The sequence below is a fragment of the Spinacia oleracea genome, chromosome 3 (assembly GCF_020520425.1).
Source record: "Spinacia oleracea cultivar Varoflay chromosome 3, BTI_SOV_V1, whole genome shotgun sequence".
NCBI lineage: Eukaryota > Viridiplantae > Streptophyta > Magnoliopsida > Caryophyllales > Amaranthaceae > Spinacia > Spinacia oleracea.
Window position 1 is genome coordinate 49,120,700 of NC_079489.1, and position 26,097 is coordinate 49,146,796.

Genomic DNA, 26,097 nt, shown 5'->3' on the forward strand with positions numbered 1-26,097 from the left:
TGTGCCAACAACATGATGAAGATCTTCCTCATTTATTCTTCTCTTGTCAGTTCTCTTTTGAGGTGTGGATGATGGTGCTGCAGCATCTGGGGGTTAACAAGAGTATTCAGAATTGGCAGGAGGAGATTCAATGGCTGTGAAGAAAAGCAGAAGTTCTAGGAAGCTTGATATCAAGTGTGCCATGCATGGCTTTTATTAAAACAGTGTATGGCATTTGGCTTCAAAGTAATTCACATGTGTTTTTAGTAAAGTTGATTATGTTACCACTGTTGTAAACATAATTCTGTTTTGTATTTCTTGTAGGACTTATATGATTCCTTGAGTTGTAAATGGTCTGTGTACGTACCATTAGGCTGCTGCCTGTGTGTTTTGGTGTTTGGGTGATTTGGTGTAATGTTATACTTGGTAAATCAAATAATATCTTTATTTGCCAAAAAAAAAAAGTTAAATAAGCTCTTATAAGGTCCTATAAGACCCTATAAGTTAAGATAAGTTCTAATAAGTTCAGATAAGTTCAGGTCCTATAAGTTGAAGAGAACACGTCCTTAAATTGTGTAAATATCGTGGAAAAGTGGATAAGATGTTATCATAAACGTAATACAATAGTAAAAGAAACAGAGGAAGTAAATTGAACTACAATTATACAAATTCATAAAAAGTTAAAACATAACAAAAATTCAACATGAATATGTTTTAGCTGTCCAAAAATCCATGAACATAGATATGTTTTTTCTATATATTCACTAATGGATAATTATAGTCAAAATTTCCTTTTGAAAAGGAATAATTTTTTTTTACTAGGTAAGAAGAAGGGATCCTATTGAACCAGCATATAGCACAAGTTAACCAGTCCAGCTACGAGAGTGATGGATAGCTCAGTTGGTTAGAGCTTCCATCCCGGTTCCAGGTGATCCTGGGATCGATTCTCATCCTCGCCCTTATGGCTCATTTGCACCAAAAAAAAAACCAGTCCAGCTACGCAGGTCTTTACTTGAGCCACTCCCAAGCACTTCGCAGTTGATGAGGTCATAAGGTGAGTTCCCCACCAACTCATCTAATTTTGAAATAAGAAAAACAATAAGAAACCAAATTCTTAATTACACTTGATGTACAATAAATATTTATAAGACAAATATAATGTTATCCTAAAATACTTAAAATATAACGTAAAAATTATTTATTTTTAATGATAATTTTTTTAACAAATAAATAAACATTATCTATTTAAAATCACTCATAAAAAAAATAACCAAATCAGCGTTTAAAAAGTTTTTCCATCAAAAATTATTTCATAGTATAAAAAGTTAACAAAAATAGAAAATTACCATCAGTTGGATAAAAGTTATTCCGGTGTAACAATAAATCTAATATATCTATACAAAGGAGGCATATTTGCTGAATTATTAGAGCGCCACATTGATAAAGTCATATTTTATGGAGTTTTTACCCCCGTCCTGTATGCACTTTTGGTCTTAATTGCACTATACAGAGCGATTTTTAGTACTAATGTGCCCCTTGTAGTGTGTTTTTTGTTTCAGGTTCATCATTGTAGGAATTAGCATATTTGTGTACATTTCCTATTCATTTAAATCACTACAAGAGATTATGTACTTTGAGACCACAAACATTAAGTTGGAAGAGTTTTCAAGCAAAGTGAATAGTGAAAGAAGTATAAAATCAACTATTGTCCACTCTTTTGATCATGACTCAACTTCTACAACTCCAAATGCAGTGATTTCAATTGGGTTGGATTATATACTTCAAGAGCTTTCCAACGAGTGGTCATTTGCCTAAATTAAATGAATAACGAAGTTATGGCGTTTTGAAGATACAGATTTGTACAGTTTTGCACCGAAAATCGGTCGGGTTTCCAAATCCGACTAGTTACGAGTGCAACAGGGTTTTTGGACGAAATTCCGCCCAGCAGGTTGCACCAAAATCGGCCGGTATTTGGAATCCGACCGGTTTTCGATGCTTTTCCCTATTTTAATCGGTTTCCTCCATATGTTTTAAGGGGGGCCTATATATATTAAACTTAGTTTTTCTTAGTGGAAATCTACTATACCGTATTAGTTTTCTAGTATTAAAAAGTTCGGTAGTTTTTGGTACCTATTTTTCGCTCTAAAATTTTGTCGATTACTTTCGTTTATTCAATTAAAGTTTCAATCTTTGTTCTTCAATTCGGTATTATTCTAATCTTTATTTCATCTTCTTAATTCAATTATGTATTCAATTATCGTATTTCCTTTTTTTAATTATAATATGAGTGAGTAGTTTAATTTCTAGGTTTTAGGGGATCAATGAATGCATGATTGAGATTGGATTGGATTTAATGCTTGATTTTCAGTTATAATTTCTATAGCTTGTTTTAATTGTTCGTCGATTCAATTCTGCCGAACTATTTTGATTGAATTTGATTAATCTTAGATTATGCGCCGAGAGGTATAAGTCTGATGTTCATGATATGTGGCTATTAGATAGGAATTATTTCTAGTAAATTGTGAGAGTGTGCTAGTTGTTTTTCTTAAGGAATTCATAAGATTCGAGAGATGCATGATTTCGTAGTTATGATTGTTAATTGTTTATTATTGTCCGTCGTCCAATCCTAGTCTGTATTTGTGGTGAACCGTTTTCCTAGATTCCTTTAATGTTGTCATATTCTTGTTTAATTATCTCCATAGTTATAATACTAAAAATCAAACCTTGTTACCCGTTTCCAATAGTCTAGACATGTTAATTAGTAATAGGAAGAACATTGTTTCCCTGTGGATTCGATCCTGACTTCCTTTGCTCTTTAGTTAGTGGATTTAGGTATATCTTTGATTAGGTGATACGACTTTAACCTATCAAATTTTGGCGTTGTTGCCGGGGAAACGGTTTAATTTTCTGCTATTAATTTTGTGGTCTAGATTATTTTCTTGGGTCTCGGAGAACTGACAGTTCTTTGAGACCGTGTATATATTTTCTTTTCTTTAGTTTTTCTTTGAAAAAAATGGATTATTATTCTTTCCCTCAACATGAAAATGAACCTTTTTTGGTGTATTTAGATAGACTAGGTGATTTTCTTGGCTACCACAATTATAATCTTTGGGATTCTTGTTGTTTTCCTTATGGAGGTTTAAATGAGTATACAAGGAATGTGATAGAAAGTAGATTTAATGGTGATTTTTGAGCCTTGTCTTTGGATGATGTTTGGGATTACTATATGTGGTCTGTAAGGGATTCGTATGAGCGTGAAATGCCATTTATGTTCCATGTGCTAATCCAAATTATGAGCATAATCTACATGTTTCTACCCTCTCTTCCTTGAATGCTTGTTCTAATAAGGTGTGTTCTAATGTTTATGATAATCATGCCTATTCTAATGACTTCTCTAACCCTTGCATGGATATCAATGTTTAGCCTCGTGATTCCCTTTTTGCTTCTCCCATGTATTATTGTGAACCCTTGCCTAATCTTGTTCAACCCGAATCAAAAAGCAGAGATAGCTTCTTATAGGAATTAAGAAGTTTAAACTTTGATATTGACATTCAATGTACTAGATCTCAAGAGGCTACTAATGAGTTTATTAAAGCTAGTAAGGCTGCTCTTGAGAGATTTAGAAAATCTCTAGAAATTATTTAAAATGATTATTCGAGTTGTGTTGGGGATAAGGGTCAACTGAGTGAACCCATACGTAACCAAGAGAGTGAGGAACTTATAGCGGAGATTAAGGATGAGTTGGAGGATGATGATGTAACTTTTGGATCAATGGATCAAGGATTTGTTGAAGCTTAAAAGCCATATGTTTATAGAGAAAGTCCATGAGGAAGTTGAAGTTGATAAAACCTTTGTTGTTGTGTCAATCCCTACCCCTCATATTCTAGGTCCAAGAAGGAATATTCTTAGCCCTGTTTACACCATATCACTCCCCTTCTCTTTCCTCATAAAACTTTTTCTTGAGGACCTTCCTGCTCCACCCCCCCCCCCCCCCCCCCCCCCCCCCCGAAAATCAAAATCCCAATGACCCAATAGAGTTTATTCCTCTTGTGATTCTTTTGCAGGTAGTTGCAGTTTTGCAGAGAGGTCTATATGGTAAAGAGATTGTCCACCATGAATGCCAAAACACACAGAGAGATATTTCATTGATCATTGAGGTTGAAGATATATATAGTCAGTAAAAACAGCTTCCTTAAGGACAGTTTGCATAATTTCTCTTTTCCTTCTTTTTCCTATTCTTCTTTTATTATTGTTTTTTCTTTTAGTTCTTCTTCCTTTAGCCATCCTACTCCTTAATGTCATAGAGTTTGTTCGTATTTTATGCAAATCTTGTTGTTGATTATCGCGCATGTTCTGTTGCACGAAAGATGTGCGAGTGCGCATGACAAGCTTCTGCCTCGTTGGTTGGTTATTTACTAACCAAGGCACAGAAGAGTTGGACCCAGATGGGTTCGATGACGATTGAGACCCTCGATCTCCACTCCTTGAAGCACGATGACGATTGAGACCCTCGATCTCCACTCCTTCAAGCATTGAGGACATTGTTGAGTTCGGATTGGGGGAGGTATGTTTTATTTCTTTCTAGAGTAGTTTTATCGCTTTCAAAATAAAATAAAATAAAATCCAAAAATATGTTTTGATTGATGAGATTGAGAAAATTAACTCCATGTGCCCCTTTGTTTCCAAATTGTATGATGATACAAGGTGATAAGACAAGTGAGCATTATGGATTGATTGTTTTTTTATATGAATTATGGTTGCATTGACCCTTGATGAAGGTCAAATTTGTCTCACTTGTCATATGCATATTGCTGGATTGTGGTTAGCCGTGAGGTTTTGAGCCTTAATTCTTCTGATTGCTTAATTCCTGGTGTTACATTGATCTGATCGAGTATTTGGTTTTCGACTGTTAGTATGCTTAACGCACTTGTACTTTGTGCATGATGAAAGGTCGTTCTTTAGGAAGCCTCTAGACGATAATAGATATATTTGTTCCTGCTTTTTGATTCAGCCTTGATCATTTTTCTTTGTAACTCCACAAAAATAACCCTTTTAGCCCCATTGATTACTTGTCCCAAGTCTAGCTTGGGGGAGCTTTCTTTTGTTGTTATGATCCACCGCAATAACAATTGAGATGGGATTAGAACCTATCCACCCAAAACTCGTCCCGAATCCGGATTAGGCATAAGGTGAACCGTTTGTTAACACCAAAAAAAATAACTTTCTACTTAAATAAGATATCAGAACTGACATATGTCACTTCCTGGTTAAATTTTTTCGGCCAGAACTTTTTTCATTTCTTTTAAGATTTGTTATCCATATAATAATTGTTTATATATGGAAATACAACATTAGTTTATAGCTAGTTATGGCATAATGATGTCAGTTAATAATAATGTGCTTAAAATGATTTTCGGTACTATATAATATTTTAGTCAAATCAGTATATTAATAATAGAAAATATATTTACTCGATATTGGTGTCAAATTAGCACATTAAGCATATAGAGCATCTATCATTACGTGGTAGGACGAGAATTGCATATTTAATGATTAAAAGAGTATGTTTAAGATTTATTAATTTTCTAATAACATCATACTCCCTCTGTCCCTTAATACTCGCACCATTTTGACTTAATGCACTATTCACATAATTCACTTTGACCCTATTTTATTTCTAGTATATAAAAACAAATGTTAGTATATAATATAGTGTTGCCTTCATCTTAATATATATTTTCAAAATATTAAAATTTTTATAAGTTTTTATAATATGTAGTTAAAGATATTGGTGGTCAAAGTTGTGCATTGACATGCGTGTTCAGTCAAAACGGTGCGAGTATTAAGGGACAGAGGAAGTAAATAACATTTCGGAGTTTGTCGCTCTGAAAAGATGAGTGGGCGCTAGACCTGTCAAACGGGTCGGTCGGGTCGGGTTGTAAAAAATTATTTTCGGGTTCGGGTTAGATCGGGTCGGTCACTTTCGGGTTCGGGTTTACAAATGCTTGTTCAAGACCCAGAACTTTCGGGTTCGGGTCGACCCAACGGGTTGAGAGATTTTAAAACGCGCATTATATTTTCATTAATTTAGGTGATAAATATACAAAATATGGGCACAAATTAACAAATTTTCCTACATAAGTTTATATTTAGTCAAATTCAACCGTAAAATGGCGTATAATTCAAATTAAAATCATATTACACACAATAATAGTAAAAAACAGCGTGTTTATTATGCTTAAATTTTCTCATAATCGCATTTATTACTATAAATACAACGATTTTCAATCGGTCGGGTCCAAAACGGGTTCGGTCGGGTTTTGACCCATTACTTTTCGGGTTGCTCGGGTTCGGATAAAATCGGGTTACGGGTCGCAAAATCTTGTTCAGGACCCAGTATTTTCGGGTCGGGTTCGGATCGGTTTTCGGGTCGGGTCGATTTTTGACAGGTCTAGTGGGCGCTCCTCAATCTGCTCGTGATACAAAATAGTACGAAGTATAAACTGCAGACCTGTCAAACGGGTCGGTCGGGTCGGGTTGTAAAAAATTATTTTCGGGTTCGGGTTAAATCGGGTCGGTCACTTTCGGGTTCGGGTTTATAAATGCTTGTTCAAGACCCAGAACTTTCGGGTTCGGGTCGACCCAACGGGTTGAGAGATTTTAAAATGCGCATTATATTTTCATTAATTTAGGTGATAAATATACAAAATATGAGCAAAAATTAACAAATTTTCCTACACAAGTTTATATTTAGTCAAATTCAACCATAAAATGGCGTATAATTAAAATTAAAATTATATTACACACAACAATAGTAAAAACAACCTGTTTATTATGCTTTAATTTTCTCATAATCTCATTTTTTAGTATAAATACAATGATTTTCAATCGGTCGGGTCCTAAACGGGTTCGATCGGGTTTTGACCCATTACATTCCGGGTTGCTCGGGTTCGGATAAAATCGGGTTACGGGTCACAAAATCTTGTTCAGGACCCATTATTTTCGGGTCGGATTCGGGTCGGTTTTCGGGTCGGGTCGATTTTTGACAGGTCTAATAAACTGTTACAAAGATGAAGTACTATACTATAAAACACCAAAAGACAACGTGTGCTAATTGTAATTATGTGAGCTCAAACATAGTCTCATGCATGTATGTAAGTTTACATCGTCTAAACAAAATAGCTTATGTAAATCCGAATCAAATAGAAAATAATTTTCACAATAGATAAAACCACCTATAAAGTTGATTATGTCACCATCTAAATTTCAATACATGCTAGCAAAGTTGTTGCTTCACATCTCAAATTCTACTAAGTTTTTAACATATGTTACGTATGTCTTTCAAATATATCTGTTTAATTAGGTAGCTCTTTATTTACAACAAAACAAATGCAATAACATATTATAAATGTACTACGTAGGAAACTCAAAATATTGAGAACCTCAAACATTGATTTCTCTAGAGATTAAATCGTTGAACGTAAAAGAAAAATAATGAGAACCTCAAGCATTTTTTCTATTGTATTTCTTGTTATTTTATGCCAATTGAATTCTCATGCAATTGTCTCTCAGAAGGTTGAATTCCTTCCTGGCTTTGATGGTCCTCTTCCTTTCTCGCTCGAAACCGGGTGAGTCGTATGCTTTTTTGGTGTGATCATTGTACTTTGTATTTACATACGTTACATGCATACATATTTGATACTCCCATTCGTCTCATATATTAATACCCTCTTAATCTTATGCTTGATTAATTGTTAATATTATTATTGGGCAGTAATAGATTCAGTGGCGGAGCCAGGATTTGAAGGATAGTGTGTCACCGGCTCACCACCATTCACAAACGCCATACCAATTAATAACAAATGCAATAATCACACCAAAAATATAATAACTAATACATGCATTATAATAGTACATACCATACTTTTGTAAATACTCCATAACTTTTTAAAAAAAATATCTTAGTTAAGCGTTTTTAATAATTGTACAAATATACTCACGTATTAACTACCGAGTACATACCATATTTTTGTAAATACTGTAGCCTATTTAGTCAAATTAAATGAATTTTTGGGGGAAATCACATGATAAAGTTACCATTATAAATTAAAGAAGAATAAAGAAAAACAAAGTTAGACATATGTTACCATAGTACGGAGTACATTAGTACTGCATATGTTACTCGATTATAAATACCGAGTACCGAGTAGGTGTGCAAAAATATCCGATCCGTTTGATACGATTCGAAAATCCGATTATCCGATCCGAAATTTTTGGATATGCGATCCTGTTTTGACATTTCAGATTTTTCGGATCGGATAAGAAAAAAAAATCGGATTTTCGGATCGGATTCGGATCAATATTTTTTTCATTTCGGATATCTGAAATAACCGAAATATTTCAATATTTTTTAAAAAAAATAGTAAAATCCGATAATCCGATCCAAATTTCGGATATCCGATCCCATTTTAAGGTTTCGGATATTTCGGATCGGATATCCGAAAAAATTTAGCTTAAAACGTGATAATTTTTTTAAAATTCGGATAGTTTTCAGATTTTCGGATATCCAATCCGAAATATCCGATCCGAAAATCCGGATATCCGAAAGCTTCGGATCGGATTCGGATCACATTTCCCCGATCCGAAAATTTTTGATCGGATCCGATATCCGAAATTAAACACCCCTATCAAGTACTCCGTATAAATTACTACTCCCTATAATTATGCAACTGGCTTGATAGACCCCACATATATCCCCCTTCCCAGCCAGTCATTTTATTTTAAAAGTAAAAAGTAAAAAGTAAAACCTAGATTCTTTCTTTCTCTTTCTCCTTGCTCCTTCTCTAAAGCATATCCATGGAGGACAAAATCAGTAGAAATGTTATTCCTACAATAAACCAAACAAAAATATCTGAAAATATCTATTAATTTGCGAGATGTAACGCCTTGCTTCTGGGTCAGAGTGAAGTGATTTTTTTTTTTTTAAATTCAGTTTTTTTTCCCCAAAAATAATGGTGGGTAACCCACCATGACACAAGGTGGCTCCGCCACTGAATGGGTTAGTGGGTTATTTCACATATTATTATGTAATACGTGTTGGGATATCAACCCAAATCCCACATCGGAAGAGGAGGCAAAGATTGTCTATCATATAAGTGTTCACCTTCTCCTATTAGTATGAGGTCTTTTGGAAGAAGCCCAAAAACAAATTCGTACGGGCTAGGCCCAAATCGAACAATATCATACTAATGTGTAGTCATGGTGGTGTGTGGCCCGAAAAGGTGGATGATTGGGCCCAACAATACGTAGTATGTTTTATGAGCCTATAAAAGGTCTTAAATGAAAAACATATTATAGTTTGGCTTCTCTCATCTATTGTATATTCTAATTTCAACACATTAGTTGCATCATACTATCTTTTTATGTTATATTTTTACATGTTTTTTGCAATAATTACTTAACCCTTACTCACATTTCATATTTACTATTGTTACCTAATTTTTTACCTTTTTTGTTATCATATGAGCAATCATAATAATTATAAATTTTCTTAATCTTTGTGCCCAACCCAAATAATGCAAGTGAAAAACACAGAGAAAATATGTTTTATTAGCTAATAAAAGGTGTTTAATTAGATGTAAGTTAATTAATCGGATAGAAAGAAAAACAAAATCTAGTTTGGCTTGAGTCATCTACTGTATGTATATTCTAATTTGAAGACTTGTACAGGTACATTGGGGTAGATGTAAGAGAGGAAACACAAGTGTTTTACTATTTCTTTGAATCAGAAAATAATCCTAAAGATGATCCGATTCTATTATGGCTAACAGGAGGTCCTCTTTGCTCTGCAATGTCTGCCATCCTCTATGAAATAGGTACTCCCAAGTCCCAACTAATCATATTGAGCTTTAGTGTTATCTACTGCTAATACTATGTTAATATTTGGCTTTTTATTGAATGTTCAGGACCTATACAACTTGAAGAGGTCGATAGTATTACAACTTTACCTAAATTGGTCTTGAGGCAATACTCATGGACTAAGGTAAACCTTTATCACACATTTCAATTCAACTATTTTGTCTTTTACTAGTATTTCTTAATTTCTACCCCATCCGTTTTAAGATAAACTTTACCCTTTCTGTTTTAATTCGTTTCATAATATTCCTTACATTGTGCTTTACTATTTTATTTGATATTTTACTTCTTAATTCTATTCAAGTCAACTAGTACGTGCAAATGAAGTAATGATATTCTTCTTATTGTGGCAATTAAAATCCCAAGACTGCAAACATACTCTTTGTGGATTTTCCTGCGGGTGCTGGCTTCTCTTATTCTACAACACATCGTGCAAATTACTCTGGGGATTATAAGGCATCACGTAATATAAATGAATTTTTAAGAAAGGTAAATTTCAATAAATTTAGGTCCTTAATTTTATTATTCGCTTTTGTTTAGTTATTACGTTAACTATTTATCAATCAAGTATTGGCCTAGTGTAAAGACTGAGGACTTGTGTATGACAGATCTCAGTTTCGAATCTCCCCACCTCAATTTATAATTTATATAACCCTTGTGCCTCATTCCACTAACTTTAACTATTTGAATTATTAATATCCAAATATCCTTTATTTATATCTTTGGTGTAATAAAAATGTATGTAATACTGATTTTCTTGTATATATTCCATTGCAGTGGCTGATAAATCATCCACAATTTATTTCAAATCCTCTTTACCTTGGTGGTGACTCATATACAGGATTTACCCTTCCTCTTTACTTTGTAAACATGCTTTCCGGTAAGCTCTACATGATTAGATTTAAACTTTAATTTATACTATCTCCGTTTCACAAAGTTCTTTACAGTTACTATTTGCACGAACCCCAATGCAATATTTAACTACTAATATATCTAATTTCGTAGGTAAAAAAATTATAAAAAGTTGATATTCTGGAAATACATACCGAGACCAATATAACAAGATTTTACATGTAACATTTTGATGTATATATAATGGTGATTATTTACGGTCAAAGTTTCCATAATTTGGACACATATTCCAAAGGGTAAAGAACTTTTAGAAACGAATGTAGTAGTAAATATTTAACCTACCGTAGAAATTTATCTTTACGCACAACTTTCACCATTAATAACCTTGATTACTAATATTATTAATAGGGTACAATAGTTAAAATAACTAATTAACTTTTATAAAATATATTGAGATTAACCCAACAATAACTATACTAAAAGTAATCTCAGTAGTAAACAAATAAAAAATAATCAAAGACAATATACGAAATGTTAAGTAGACTAAATTCAAAGCAATTCATCTATTGGGAAAATGGGGATCGGAAGCACGTATATACTACTACGTACGTATTGTCTTTCTAGATATCTATACTATATATTAAAAAGCGTTTGTAAGAAGTATGTGTGACACATGTCGCTCTGTTTACGATTTTTTCACTTCATGTAATTTTCATATACATAAAAATGTTAAATATGGTTTATAAATATATAAGGTTTGAACACTATATATTAAAAAGCGTTTGTAAGAAAGTATATGCGTGTCACGTGGCGCTCTGTTTACGATTATTTCGCTCCATGTAATGTTTAAACAATAAAGCTTTTACCACTATGACATGACATGTTTCATGTTATTATTGCAAAAAAAATCTAACTAAATGTGAAGTTATTAATATAGTAACCCGGACATCGTCCGGGGCCAAAAACTAGTTATTCTATAAAACTTAGAGCATTTAATCATTACATAATTGTTTCTCCTATTGTCCGTTTTCCAAATTCAGTAATTTTAGTCTTAAGATTAAAAGGAGGAGTACAAATAGCACGTATATTTATTGACACAAGTTTCTTTCTTCTAATAAATGTATAGATAATGAAAGAGGGTTACAACCACTTCTTAATCTCAAGGTTAGTACTTATATCCATTTTTTTCAGAAACTATATGTCAAAAATTGATAACATATTTGAATATTTTATATCCAGGGATATATATTAGGAAATCCTGCCACTGATAGAAGTATTGATAGCAATTATCAAGTGCCTTTAGCACATGGTATGGGGCTGATTTCTGATGAGTTTTATGAGGTAAAATAATAATGAGTTTCTATAAAAATAATTAAAAAGTTAATTAAATTGATGTAAACTTATATTTTTAATGTCATTTTTTATATTTTTTATTCTATAGTCGTTACAGAGAACTTGTAGTGGACAATACCAACTGGTAAATGCGAAAAATAAAGAGTGTTGGAATAAGATTAAAGCTTTTGAATGGGTAAGAGCATTTGTTTTTATCAATTGACCATTCATGTGTTTCATATGATATTTTTTAAATTTTATATAATCTATAATTCGTGAATGCAAGGGTTTACATGGAATTCAAGTTACAATGACATTGGAGGATTTTTGTGATATTGATTCCCTGAGAGTTTATGGAATCCCTAGTACAAAAAGAAGGATGGTCGCTGAAAGTGTCAATAGCTTATATCATCTCAAAAACATTGGTGCCTATAGTTGTCGTGTAAGTTACTAATATTCTTCCAAAGTTGTTATTGACATTTATCATGTAGATGGGAATAAATAGGTACTAAATCATACGTAGTATTAATTAATTTTTTATGATGTTAAAACGAGTTTTGATATATATATACATCAATTCCTACTAGTTAATTGTTGTTTGCTCTGATGTACTACAAGTTTCTGGATATTTTCTTTCTTTCTTTTCAATTTTTTTTGTTAGATGCTAAATAAATAAACTTAATACTCCGTAGTTATTACAAAATAAAAGAACATAAAAATGTTTTATACCACCTAAAATATTTTTATTTTTTTCGCAAAGTTCATAAAACCGATTATTTACACACATGAAATGTTTTTACTGCTATTATATCAATATTTTTCTTCTTTTTTATACTGTAGTAATTTTGTACGTAGTATGTGTTATTGTTAACATTATTTCATATCTTTTTCTATCAGAAAGAAGGTTATTTAATTGCTAGGCATTGGATGAATGAGAGGAGTGTTCAAGATGCTCTTCATGTTCGTAAGGTATATAAATGGGCGTGCAATTTCGAGATCTTTTACCAAAGTGGCTACTTTTACAATTTTATTTACCAAAATGGCTATATTTTAATTTTATTTCCCAAACTAGCTATTATTTTGATTTTAAACTAGCTATTTTTTAATTTTGATTTTAAAGTAAAACCAATGAACCGGTCTAAGTTTTTATTTTTATACGGAACCGGTTTGAGCTTTTTCAAAATAGTGAACCGGTTTGAATTTTTTTTAATAGTGAACCGGTTTGATATATTTTTTTTAAAGAGTGAACCGGTTTGAGTTTTTTTTTTAATAGTAAACCGGATTGATATTTTTAAAAAAAAAATAACCGGTTTGTGTTTTTTCTAATAGTGAACCAGTTTGGTTTGAGTATTTAAATAACAAAATATTAAACTGCTTTGGGTTTTAAATAGCCTCAATTGTCTACTTGAGCACACTTGAGCATTTTTGAATTTGTACCTTCTTTCGTTCATTACCCTATTTATTTCATTTATTTTTTCTTTACTATCGAGTTCTACCGGGAATACATGTTGTTTTGGACGAATATTAGGGACAATGGTTAGTAATGGAGTTCTCATATTTAAGTTTACGAAGTTCTTAAATTTAAGTTTAAAGGGTTAATGTTTCTTAAGTTTTTTTAGTCAAAAATAAAAAAAAATATAAAACCGCCTTAAAAAAACCGGTTTACTATACATATATATTAAAAAAAAAAAAATCAAACTAGTTTAATGCTTTTTTTTTTGTCTGAAAATCATAATAGTCATTTTTGTAAATAAATAGTACGGAGTAGCTAACTTGGGAAATAGAATTCAAAAGTAGCCATTTTGGTAAATAAAATTTTAAAAGTAGTCAGTTTGGTAAAAGATCCGCAATTTCGTTATATTAAAATTCATAAATCTAACTTTAAGTAACTTCATGTTCGTAAGGTATAAATGTGCGTATAATTTTTTATATTTATATTAAAATTCATAAATATAAGTTTAAGTAAATGTATTACAGGGGACTATTGGTGAATGGATAAGATGTAACTATGCATTCCATTATTCGTACGAGGTTTCAAGTAGTGTGCCATACCATGTGAAACTAAGTGCCGAAGGCTTTCGGTCTCTAATATATAGGTTAGTGTACTATTTACATTTATTATTTTCTATTGTATCTCCATATCAAAATGATCTTTATCGTTATTATTTACACGAATATTAAGGTAAATATGATAAATTGTGTAAAATATGGTAAAATATGGATAAAGTAAGATATATAGTGAAAAAAGGTGGGTGTATGTAAAAAAAAAGTGGGTGGAAAAATGTAAATTTTGTGTACTAAGAGGGATAACATGGTACATTTTTATGTACAAAAATAGAAAAAAAAAACACAATATAAAAAACATTATGAAATAGACTAAAACAGAAAGTGTAAAGATCATTTTGAAATAGAGATGGTACTTTATATTTTAATTTCTTCTTTTGATAAAATTTTAATTGTTTTACGTAGTGGAGACCATGACATGATTGTTCCATTTTTGGGAACTCAAGCATGGATAAGATCTTTGAATTACTCGATTGTTGATGATTGGAGAAAATGGTTGGTTGATGGCCAAATAGCAGGGTAAGTTACAAGTTAACATCATTTTTTCTATCTTAATATTTGTAATTTATGTAGGGAAAACAATTACATTTAAAAATTAATCTTCTTATTATCCTATCATAAATGTTAACAAAGTGACTAACCAAAAGGGATGACTGGATGAGACATATGGAGGGAAACTTAATTAATTTGTTAGATTATAATATATCCTTCTTTGAATATCTGCTTTAATTTACTGCATTGTAGGTTCGCAGCGTATCAAATTATCTTGAAACTAATATATAAGATTCATCAGTGAAATTTCATATGATATTTTTTCATGTCCATTTAACTGCTTTGTATTTGACGCACTCGAAGGTTTTTTTTTCCCAGTGCACTCACCTGAAGTTAGCATCCAATCAATATAATTACACAATAATATAAAAAAAATGTTTGCATTTTGAACATTGAAGTGACAAAGTTTAAGGACAAATGACTCAAATTAACATTGGCAATTAAGATAGCTTGTGAACCTAACTCATGGATGGATACCAACAAAAAAGGTAGACGAATGAAATTCAAAAGTTACTTTGTACTGTTCAGAAGCAATACCAAGCTGGAATGCAAGTTGATGTAGAAGATAAACTACTTCAAAACTGAGTAAACGAAAAACACACTTCTGAATATAACACCTCAATTTCAAAATTTCAAAATACTTGAAACAATTTGACTGACACACTTGTCATTGTACTAGTTTGACCGTAAAAATTTTATAATTATATATTAATAAAAGATATAAAAAATATATAGGTTAGGAACATTATTATTATTTTTAACAAATTTCTTAAAAATTAAAATTATAATTCAATTCTACATATCATTCATTTCATAGCGGGAACGCATCTTCTAAATTTTTATTACGATGATGAGTTAAATTAGAATTTACTTGTATTTTTGGAAAAATTATAAATAAATCCCACTCTAAATTATTTTCTTTCATATGTTTTACAATGTCTAATTTCATTAATGGTCTTAATATCTTTGTTATATGTATAGTTCAAGTCATGTATATGAACATAACATGTGGTCATGTATATGAACAAAATTCAAGCAATTTTATTTCATTTAAAAAGCTTGTTTTGGTAAATTATTGTTGGGTTTTTCTCATTGGTAGCCATCAAACTTTTGCAAATTCTCAATGATAACAAAAGTTTTACCATATTCTCTTAAATAACATTAGTTTTAAAAGTTTCTCTAATCTAGGAATATTATTATAATTAGTAGCTAATTAACCTAATTATAATTAAGTAACCTAATTATAACAAAAATTAAATTAAAGAAAAAGGAAACTCATCAACTCCTTCACTCTTAAACTCCATTCGTCTTCTTCTTCTCCTTCCTATAGACTATGGCTTCGGTTGTTCAAACTTTTTTTTGGTAAAAGTTTAATCATCTGATTGATCAAATGAGTCTTCTTACAGCAAATTGTAAAAGTAACGTAACATTTTTTTTGCTTCCGTTCTTTATGTTGTAATAATTGGGTTTTCAAGACAAATCTAGAATAAGAATATGAATAGGTTTAGGAAATCGTTTGCGCCGTGGTAACCAAACCAATGCCTTGAAAACGAGATTCGGTGCAACCGGGGTGCACAATTGTATTCACCGATTCGTTCTCTAAGGTTTACACAACTCTCAACACACAAAGGCACTTTTGGGTGATGAGATGGAGCCACATGAACTTATGCCCAATAGAATAAGAAGGAAAAGGTTTGAAGAGATACGAATAATCATGACTTAATCATGAACCAAAATTCTTCCACCCAAATCAAAGAGAAAAGGAGGAGGAGAGGAAGAGGTCAATATATGTGTGTCCCAACAACTCAGAAAATGAAGAGTACTAATAGGATTTTTAGTGGAGACAAAACAACCCAAAGAAATCAAAGGTTTCAAAGGAATTCAATGATATTAATCAACCATAAACCCATGATAATGAAGGGTTGATAACCCCCATAATCAAGAGAAATAATGGACCAACTTAATCACCATAATCAGAATGATAAGTGTCCATAAATCATACTTAAAAGGTTATCATAAAGGAGGAATCCAAAGAGAAGAACAAAAACGGACAACACAAAGAACCGATCTCGAAACCTGCCGGTTTCCCAAAAACGGCAGGTTTTCGGTGCACTTCAAGAAATGCCTTTAAAGTCCATTTTTCAACTTACGCTCGAAACCTGCCGGTTTCGGAAAACCTGGCTGGCAGGTTTTGAGAAACCTGCCGGTTTTCCAAAACCTGGCTGGCAGGTTTTGAGCGCTTTTCCATCTTTATATTCCAACAATCTCCCACTAAAGATGAGAAAAGATACTAAATGAAAGAGGAAGATATTGGGCATAAGAGGAGCTTAATACATAACACTTGGTGTTACATAAAGTAAATTGAAACCAAATGCTTAGTGAAGTGAATTATGACTTACAAACCCAAGGGTGGACGAACCTTGAAACCCTCAAGTTCTTGATCAAAGAGTGGACTAACCTTCAAACTCTAAGATTTAAGTCACGCCCTCACAACACATACCTTACTCCAAAAATCATGTGGACTCCGCAAAGTGTACGCATTTTAAGCCATGCGTTTACCTTACTTCTCATGGAAGCTCTAAGAAACCGCCCAAGTTTCCATAGAAGATAGCGAGTCTTCACAACCACGTAGGTGAATCCTCAAGTGCTTCTCAAAATAGCACTTAGTCAATAGGGTTAAAATATGTTAACCTTTAGTGAACCATAATATAGCTACCTCGTAGCTATATTAACCCCCCACAAGTCCATAGATTCATTAAGAACATAATATAATGTTCAACCTATCAAATAATTTTAGTTGGTGAATCCACAAGTTGAATGCGTCCATTTCAATATGTTAGATTCATTAAGAGTTTATACAACTCAACCCTCATACAAGCGGTGGTTCTCTTTAAAGTGCATCTCAACTAGCACTCTACCATTAAGAGTTCAAAGACTCAACCTCATTCAAGCATTACAACACATGCCATAGGGATAAGCAAGTAATGCTTATTACTTTACTCAAATGGACATGAAGCCTATCCCCCTCGACATTTCAATCATCAAGGATCATTACATGTCCCAATTCAATCTTCTTGCCATAGTGCATAATGTACCTTGCATTAAAGTTTTCCGTTAGAAAGTATAACCACAAGCAAGGACATTTAAATAGTCTATGTTCACTCAAAAGCACACATGGTTAAGAAATCATAATATGCTTTGTTCTTGGTTCAACCAAAATATATTAACTTAGATGGGATAATTTTGTAAAAATCAATTTTACAAAAGATTGTTCATAAAGTATGATCCTCAAATCAACGTAGCCACTTTAGTGAAAATATTTCTTCAATATCAAACTTTTATAATTTGCATCGAAAACTTCAAAGTAATATACTTTGAAAACATTGCAAATAAATATCATTTGACCTTATCCATGGTACCTTGAAAATGAAGTAAACACAAGTTCACTATAAAATTTGTGAAAATAAAGCAACCCAATTGTTTCACATAAAATTCACAAATAATTGCTATGTCAAAATACCAACAATACATATCATTATCATAGTGGAAAACATATTAGCGTACACAACCTAAATCACGTTTTAGGTCCTTTTAAAGGTTGATGCTAAATATTACATTCCACACATACCCAAAGTGATATGATTTTATATTTTCACAAATCTTCTCAAAAATTAAGAAAATGACTTACTATGAAAACCAAACATTTGTTTCATATATTATGCAAAACCATTTACTTAAATAACACTTTCAACTTTCAAGGGAGAATACATGGAATTCAATGAAGGTTTGAAACTCAATATTCAACATGTGATGTAAAAATAACTTGAGCACATCACCCACATATCGAGTAAAAATACCCAACATAATTATCACCTTGGAAAACTAAGAATTGAAATTCTCTACCCAAGTCATTAATTTAAACAACTACGAGAATTCAAATTCTACACAATCAATATGCATCAAGATATTGATAAGGTACATGTACCAATACAAAGGTGATAACCTCAACACACATAATGAATTCCATAAACACATGATTCTTATCCTCAAGCATGGGAACTCATCACTCATGGTTTTACCACTTAGAACAATCACTTTACATACCTATGATAAAAGAGCATGCAATATAGGAATGAAAGTCAAACTGCTCAAAAATCTAAGTGATATAAAACTTGTTCCCAAAATAATAAGAATAAAAAAACCTCAATCCCTTACTTTGATAAGGTTCTCCCAAAAATCAAGTATAGCCTTGAAATTCCTAATAACCATGTCGTCAAACCCTTTCAAGAAAACATCTAGATATTCACATTCCTTAGGTAGGTTGTGAAACTCACAAGTAAGCTTAACTTACTCCCAAAAGCTTCCCCTCAAAGGTCAACGACAAAAAGTCTCCGTTGACAAATCACGGAATTAAGGTCTTACTCGTAGGAATTGAAAACACAACACAAATTCAAGGCATACATAAAAACGTCTTTTAGCATAACGGGCAATTCTCATGCCTTGAAAACTCTAACTTCAAGTCTCTTCTAAATTCAACTTTTTCACTAGTAACAAAAGAGTTAGAAGAAAATAGAACAATCAAGCAAGAGACACTTTAAACCCAACGTGCATAGCCAAACAATTAATTGCATCATGCACAAACATGCTAAAAGAAGAATTACCGTTAAGATGAGAATACTCAAATAAAATACTTACCAAGACTCATCAATAAGATGAACATCCCAAGAAGTCATGGAATTACATGCATAATAAAAAGAGTACACTCAAATAATACATGAACCAAGAAAACAAGTCCAACATTGAAATATTAGGCACTTCCCACATAGTGGACTTAAAAGTCTCTTTTACATGACACCTAAACATTCAAATCTCGAATATTTGGACTTACGATCACTTTCCAACTAATGAATGAAACATTCAAAAAACATGAGCATAAAATACAACCCCAACATGGAAATAATAAGCCTAAAAATTAAGATAATAAAATGATCACTCAACAAGGTTAAACTATGAGAAATACCATAATAAGATTATGTACTCAACAATTCTCATAAAACCGTTTAAAGATCAATTAACCCTTAAAACTCAAGTCTCAAAAATTTTGGCCAACTTTAATGAAATTCCAACACCAACGTAATGTGGGAGTAAAAAGTCTATTTAGTCCCAACCATATAAAATTCATTAAACAACGCCATACTAATCATGACCAGATTAATGGTCCAATTTTCAAAAGTTTAGTGACTCGAATAATTAGGTATACATCCAAGGAAAATATTACATGTAACTATTCACTCATCATATTCCAAGGAAAAGGGTTCAACGTAGTTTGCTTCCACAAACTCAAACACTTATGTTCTATGGGGTCATCATAAGCTTATGAAAACTTGCTCCATTGGGTACACGAAAAACTCCAAGAAATTAATTATGCATATTTCCAATAATGCATAAGAAATCATTAACGATTATTTTACATACCCAATATTCTTGGTAATAAACAAGAACTTGGAATCATACATATACACCAATATTACCATGACAAGTTAGCGCTTGAAATGACAACGTAAAAAATCTAACTACTTACTAAATTCCTTTAAAGCAAGTACACAAAGTCACAAGTCCAAAAAATTCTCCACCAAGGAAAATATGACAATGCCAAAATAATTCACATTAGTCTTTAAAAGACTAAAAACATAACTCTAATAAAACTAAGGTCTCTTCATGAAATTAAACATGCATGAAACCAAAGTAAACTATAGAATGCAATAACATGTTCATACATCATAAATAATTCAAGTCCTCTACTTTCTAGTAATCATTCCAACAAACATCATTTGACAATATAAAAATCAATTTTAAAATTGTCATCTTCACAAGATATAATTTGTTGAAATGGCTATTAGAAATGAACATGTTAGAATAATATCTTATTAAAAGAAGTAGTTTGGAATGAACCTCCCTTGATATTAAATCAAGTATGTGATTGTAAGACATTCCAAAATCTTCAATCAATCCTCCATCACGATATCATGACCACCATTCATCAATCATCTTCTCCAAGACATTACTTTTGACTTTTCTTATCCAGAAAAATCAGGTTCGTTGTGGTTGTTGTTACTGGAGATCAAGATCATAAATTGACAATCCGACCTTTGAAAATCAATCCCAAGATGTCTCGGATATTGTGTCAAAATTTCAGGACAATCGAACCACGGGTGACCCTCGATCGGGGTCAATCTTTGAGAATGCTCCCAGAAAAACGTGAATGAAAAACATCTTTGGAAACCCTCTAAATTCCCTTTATCTTTCACTCAAACTCACTAATATAAATTTCCTCACAAATCATAAGAAGTATTTAGCCATTGAAATATATCTCGTTTTCAAATTGTTGTAATAATTGGGTTTTCAAGGCAAATACTAGAATAAGAATATGAATAGGTTTAGGAAATCGTTGCGCCGTGGTAACCAAACCACTGCCTTGAAAACGAGATTCGGTGCAACCGGGGTGCACAATTGTATTCACCGATTCGTTTACACAACTCTCAACACACAAAGGCACTTTTGGTGATGAGATGGAGCCACATGAACTTATGCCGAATAGAATAAGAAGGAAAAGGTTTGAAGAGATACGAATAATCATGACTTAATCATGAACCAAAATTCTTCCACCCAAATCAAAGAGAAAAGGAGGAGGAGAGGAAGAGGTCAATATATGTGTGTCCCAACAACTCAGAAAATGAAGAGTATTTATAGGATTTTTGGAGGAGACAAAACAACCCAAAGAAATCAAAGGTTTCAAAGGAATTCAATGATATTAATCAACCATAAACCCATGATAATGAAGGGTTGATAATCCCCATAATCAAGAGAAATAATGGACCAACTTAATCACCATAATCAGAATGATAATTGTCCATAAATCATACTTAAAAGGTTATCATAAAGGAGGAATCCAAAGAGAAGAACAAAAACGGACAACACAAAGAACCGATATCGAAACCTGCCGGTTTCCAAAACCGGCAGGTTTTCGGTGCACTTCAAGAAATGTCTTTAAAGTCCGTTTTTCAACTTACGCTCGAAACCTGCCGGTTTTGGAAAACCTGGCTAGCAGGTTTTGAGAAACCTGCCGGTTTTCCAAAACCTGACAGACAGGTTTTGAGCGCTTTTCCATCTTTATATTCCAACACTTTAAACCTTTTTCCCCATGAGCCCATTGCGCGAGGCGCGAGGACCCATAAGTGATTGATTCAAGCACACTAAAGGCCAGCATTGCCAAAGAGCTTGAAATATACGAAGATAAGGGGTGGGGGAAACTGCACCATATGAATCATTTGACTGATCAAATGGTCTTCTTACAGTAAAGACGGGAAGGAGCCACTATATGTAAATCTTTTTGTCATTTTGAAGTTTGGCTGAGATAGAAGGGCGTTTGAATTTGTATCCATAGGTTTCTTATTTTGTGCTCATCAAATTATCCCATTTAGATCCTCTTTCATCTTTTTATGAGATAAACCATGAATATATTGCAGTGGGGTTCTCCGCAATCATTCTCTTGTTACTTATTAAAATTAGTGGGCTCTCTATCCATTTAATCTCATTAAAACTCTGACAAACCGCAACTTCATATATGCTTTGGATATACAAAAGCTTTAATCTGGCAAAATTTTAATATATCGCAGCGCCCATTAGGTTAGCTAGTTTAATTTTATTTATTTAGTGTTAATTACTAGAATACTGCTACTATAGAGAAACTTTTAAAAAACTAATGCTATTTAAGAGAATATGGCAAAACTTTTGTTACCATTGAAAATTTGAAAAAGTTAATGGCTACCAAAGAGAAAAACCCATTATTGTTTAACAAAACAATTGTTATTTGGTATAAACTTTAGTAAAGATCACCCGTTGCACAGGACCTAAGTTAGCTCATTTATAGAACAATCTAAACAACAAATTTTTATCAAAAGATTGATATAAGTATGATGAATCTCATAAAAATTTCTTTATTTTGAAGGAATCCATGCTGAAGTGGTCAAGTAGATATTAGATGAAATAATTTAACTAATTCAGATAAAAAGGCTTTGAATATCTTCTTTAAATAAATGCTTTAATAACCCTAAGTTAATCATTCATTATATTTATAATAGAGTTAAGAAAATAAATGAGGTCCAAGTTATTATATTTTTTACCGTTTGGGGTTCAACTTATTTTTTTTCACCGTTTGGGGTTCAACTTATTTTTTTTCACCGTTTGGGGTCTAGACAGTATTTTATGACCAAGTTTAACTAAATGACACTTAAAAACATAGACCCTTGGTTAAAAACTTAGACCCCTTAGTTAAGAAAAGTTTGTTCTGAGGGAACCTTAGTTAAGAAAAATCGCTTTCTTAAATCTTGGCTCTTTATTTTTATGGATTAATCTTATTCATTCATATGTTTGAGTGTTTGACCACTTTAACTATAAAATTGTATAATGTAAAAAAAATAAAAAAAAAAATTGAAATTATAATTAAAAACGATTTATAAATTTTATTTATTGGAATTTTTTTTGATGGATACCTCAAAACTAAATAAATCTCCTTTGAATTAGTATGAATTTTTTTTTCCCGAATGAGTCACAAGTGCAATAAAAATTGCAAATACAAAAAAAGAGGATTAAACTAGAGACTTGTCGTACACATACCCTCACTCATAACCACTAGCCCAAGACCTTGTTAGATTTATTATCAATAAATAATTTGGAAAATCTTTTATTACTTTGTATTAACATAACCATATGAGATTAAATGAGTAGTACGCGATGAAAATTACGCAACAACAACAAAATCCGAAAAAGAAAATTAGTCGAAAAAGACTACTCAATAAGCAAAAGCTTCACAATATATTATTTCTAACAAGGGAAGAGGTTAGCAATGGGTAGAGCTATTATTTTAGATATAATTTTTCTTTATATTTTTACACGGAGTATCATTTTTGAGGGAAATAGGTTGTTAAATGTGTTCCAAAGATTATATTTACTATATATACTTTTACTTTTTATGGAAATTTAAAATAAATTTTAATAATTTTTGTTATTTGAAGTATGGTTAAAAGTGGGTTAAAGGTGAGTTAAGTTAATAGTAAATTGAAGCTAGACCCCAAAAGATGAAAGAAAAATACTTAGACCCTAGAAAGTGAAAAACCTAAAAACTTAGACCCCAAGCTTTCCCTTATCTCATTTATAATAATAACTAGAATAGATCCCGTGCACGCACGGATTTTGATAAATTTTTTTACAAATTATTTAACGAATTATCTCCCAAACTATTGCACAGTTATAACATTTTTAACATACTCGTTTAAATTTATTCATCTAATGTGCATATTTAAAATGGTAATATGGTAATTTGAGCAAAATATTGAGTGATATATTTTTCATTATTAATATAGCGATTTGAATAAAATATTAACAATTTAGAATAATTATTATTACGTCGTATCTATTATTGCCATAGTTTATAAACTAAAATTTGTTTCCATAAATAAATAGTTTATAAAAAAAGAAAGAAAATAAAATAAAATAAAACCGATACACTTTTTTGGGAAAGTGGTTTTTGGCGGGAAAAAATCGCACCAGGAATTGACACGTGTCATTCCTGGTGTCTCTTTTAGTATATAGTAATAGATAGATATTGTATGTTACTTATATATGGTGTATATTTTGATTCATTTTATTTATGTAGGTTTACAAGGACATATGCTAATAAGATGACTTTTGCCACTATTAAGGTTAGTATATGTTACTAAGTTTATTGTGGCTTGAAATTTGAATATATTAAGTAATTCATATTTGTACAGGGGGCTGGACACACTGCTCCTGAGTACAAGCCAAAGCAATGTGCTTCTATGTTCATGAGATGGATTCGCGGGGAACATTTATAATCGTGACATGCATGCGTCATATTGAAAAACTAATAATATTAGTATCGTACTTTAATAAAAGGATACTAGCCATATCTATCATTTTATCCATTGTTATATAACCTTAATCTAAGCTAGTATAGGCTTGGAAGATGTCTTAATTTATTACTTTGTGATAACAAACTATAATTTTGTTTCAAATGTGTTATTGCAGACGTGAATTCATCCTTTTCAGTTTTTTCTTAATTTGCAAAAGCTCGATACAATAGGAGCGCTTCTTTCTGTTATTCTTGTACATTTGTATTTTGAATGTAAGTTTTAGAAGGTGACGAAATCCGTTTGGAAATCGCCAAACAAACAAACTTGGGCCGGTTTATCGAGAAGCGTGACAAATAGAATTGACTTGATTTTTTTACAATCCAACCCCTAAGGGGAGCCAATTTCTAGGATCATACTAATGGCGTTAACCGATTTTTGAACATTGAAAAGAAATTCAAAAATATAATGCGTAAGATCCCCTACGGCTTTGAACATTGAATTTCGATGGAGTTGCTACCAAACTTTTTAATGGTCGGTTTGGAAAGACCATGACTCGGATAAGGCAATCGGACTCGAAAATCGAATAGAGATCCTGATCCGGGAACGAGGCACTTAAAGATTTGCAAACTTTGGTTTGTTCAAGACAAGGATTATTTTCGTATAGAGAAATCCTAATCATGACACTGGTTTAGGTGGATTTGTCATGCATTTAGAACATAGAATTTTGCTAAATTATACGTGATCATTTCGCTTTAATCAAATTCAAGGAACCTAAGCTGGTTATCCAAAAATTATCTTGTTTTAAGCGTGATCGAACTTTTGTATTTTGTTGATTAGCATGTGAGGTGATAAAAGCAAAAATATGTAAAGCAAATCATCACAAGCAATAGTACGTATAGGGTGCATAAAAGTAAAATTATACACCACCTAGAATGGACTAGGTGTAAAATTGAATGAATTGTATAAAGTGCGGAATTGTAAAGGCACAATATTCAAATAAGCGATCAAATAAGCAAGTTAGATAATAAATAATCGAAATTGCAATAAAGGAATTGAAATGTGCAATCTTGAAAGTTCAATCGAGGAGAGTTTTCTTGGTGATAACTGGAACGTAATAACAATTATAAAGTTCTAATATTAAACCAGAAGGCAAGCGTAAACTATAACCTCCTACAGCTAAAGCAGCAACTCTTGCTCCATTGCCTACTCGAAGATCCACTTCACCTTTGCTCAAGCTCCTACTTCTTTTTAGTCCCTGCACATTACCAATATTGTGAGATCCACAAGCGGTATCAAATACCCAAGAAGCAGTTGTAGCTAAATTAACTTCTATGACATAGATACCTGAAGTTGAAGCACTAGTCTTCTTATCCTCCAGATACTTGAGGCAGTTCCTCTTCCAATGACCAATCTTGTGGCAGTGGTAGCACTAGAGGAAAAAACCTCAAGTGCGGGCTCATTTTAAGGGGTT

General features: G+C 32.0%; 1 protein-coding gene across 1 annotated transcript; it reads left to right on the plus strand.

Annotated features, from left to right (window-relative positions):
• Nucleotides 1-7,404: 7,404 nt before the first annotated feature.
• On the plus strand, nt 7,405-24,821 carry LOC110778942 (serine carboxypeptidase-like 13). Its single transcript, XM_021983472.2, has 14 exons — nt 7,405-7,607; nt 9,709-9,854; nt 9,945-10,021; nt 10,261-10,383; nt 10,672-10,774; nt 11,873-11,910; nt 11,986-12,087; nt 12,188-12,274; nt 12,365-12,520; nt 12,976-13,047; nt 14,056-14,174; nt 14,548-14,661; nt 24,410-24,455; nt 24,525-24,821. Exons 1-14 carry the CDS (start codon nt 7,474-7,476, stop codon nt 24,606-24,608), a joined length of 1,401 nt encoding a protein of 466 aa, XP_021839164.2. The 5' UTR covers nt 7,405-7,473; the 3' UTR covers nt 24,609-24,821.
• The last annotated feature ends 1,276 nt before the right edge of the window (nt 24,822-26,097 follow it).

Bases quoted from the DNA above. Each gene is read 5' to 3' on its own strand.
- LOC110778942 (XM_021983472.2), top strand. From the start codon at position 7,474: ATGAGAACCTCAAGCATTTTTTCTATTGTATTTCTTGTTATTTTATGC. The intron at 12,521-12,975 runs GTAAGTTACTAA...TTTTTCTATCAG, and splicing joins TTGGTGCCTATAGTTGTCGT to AAAGAAGGTTATTTAATTGC. The intron at 13,048-14,055 runs GTATATAAATGG...AATGTATTACAG, and splicing joins ATGCTCTTCATGTTCGTAAG to GGGACTATTGGTGAATGGAT.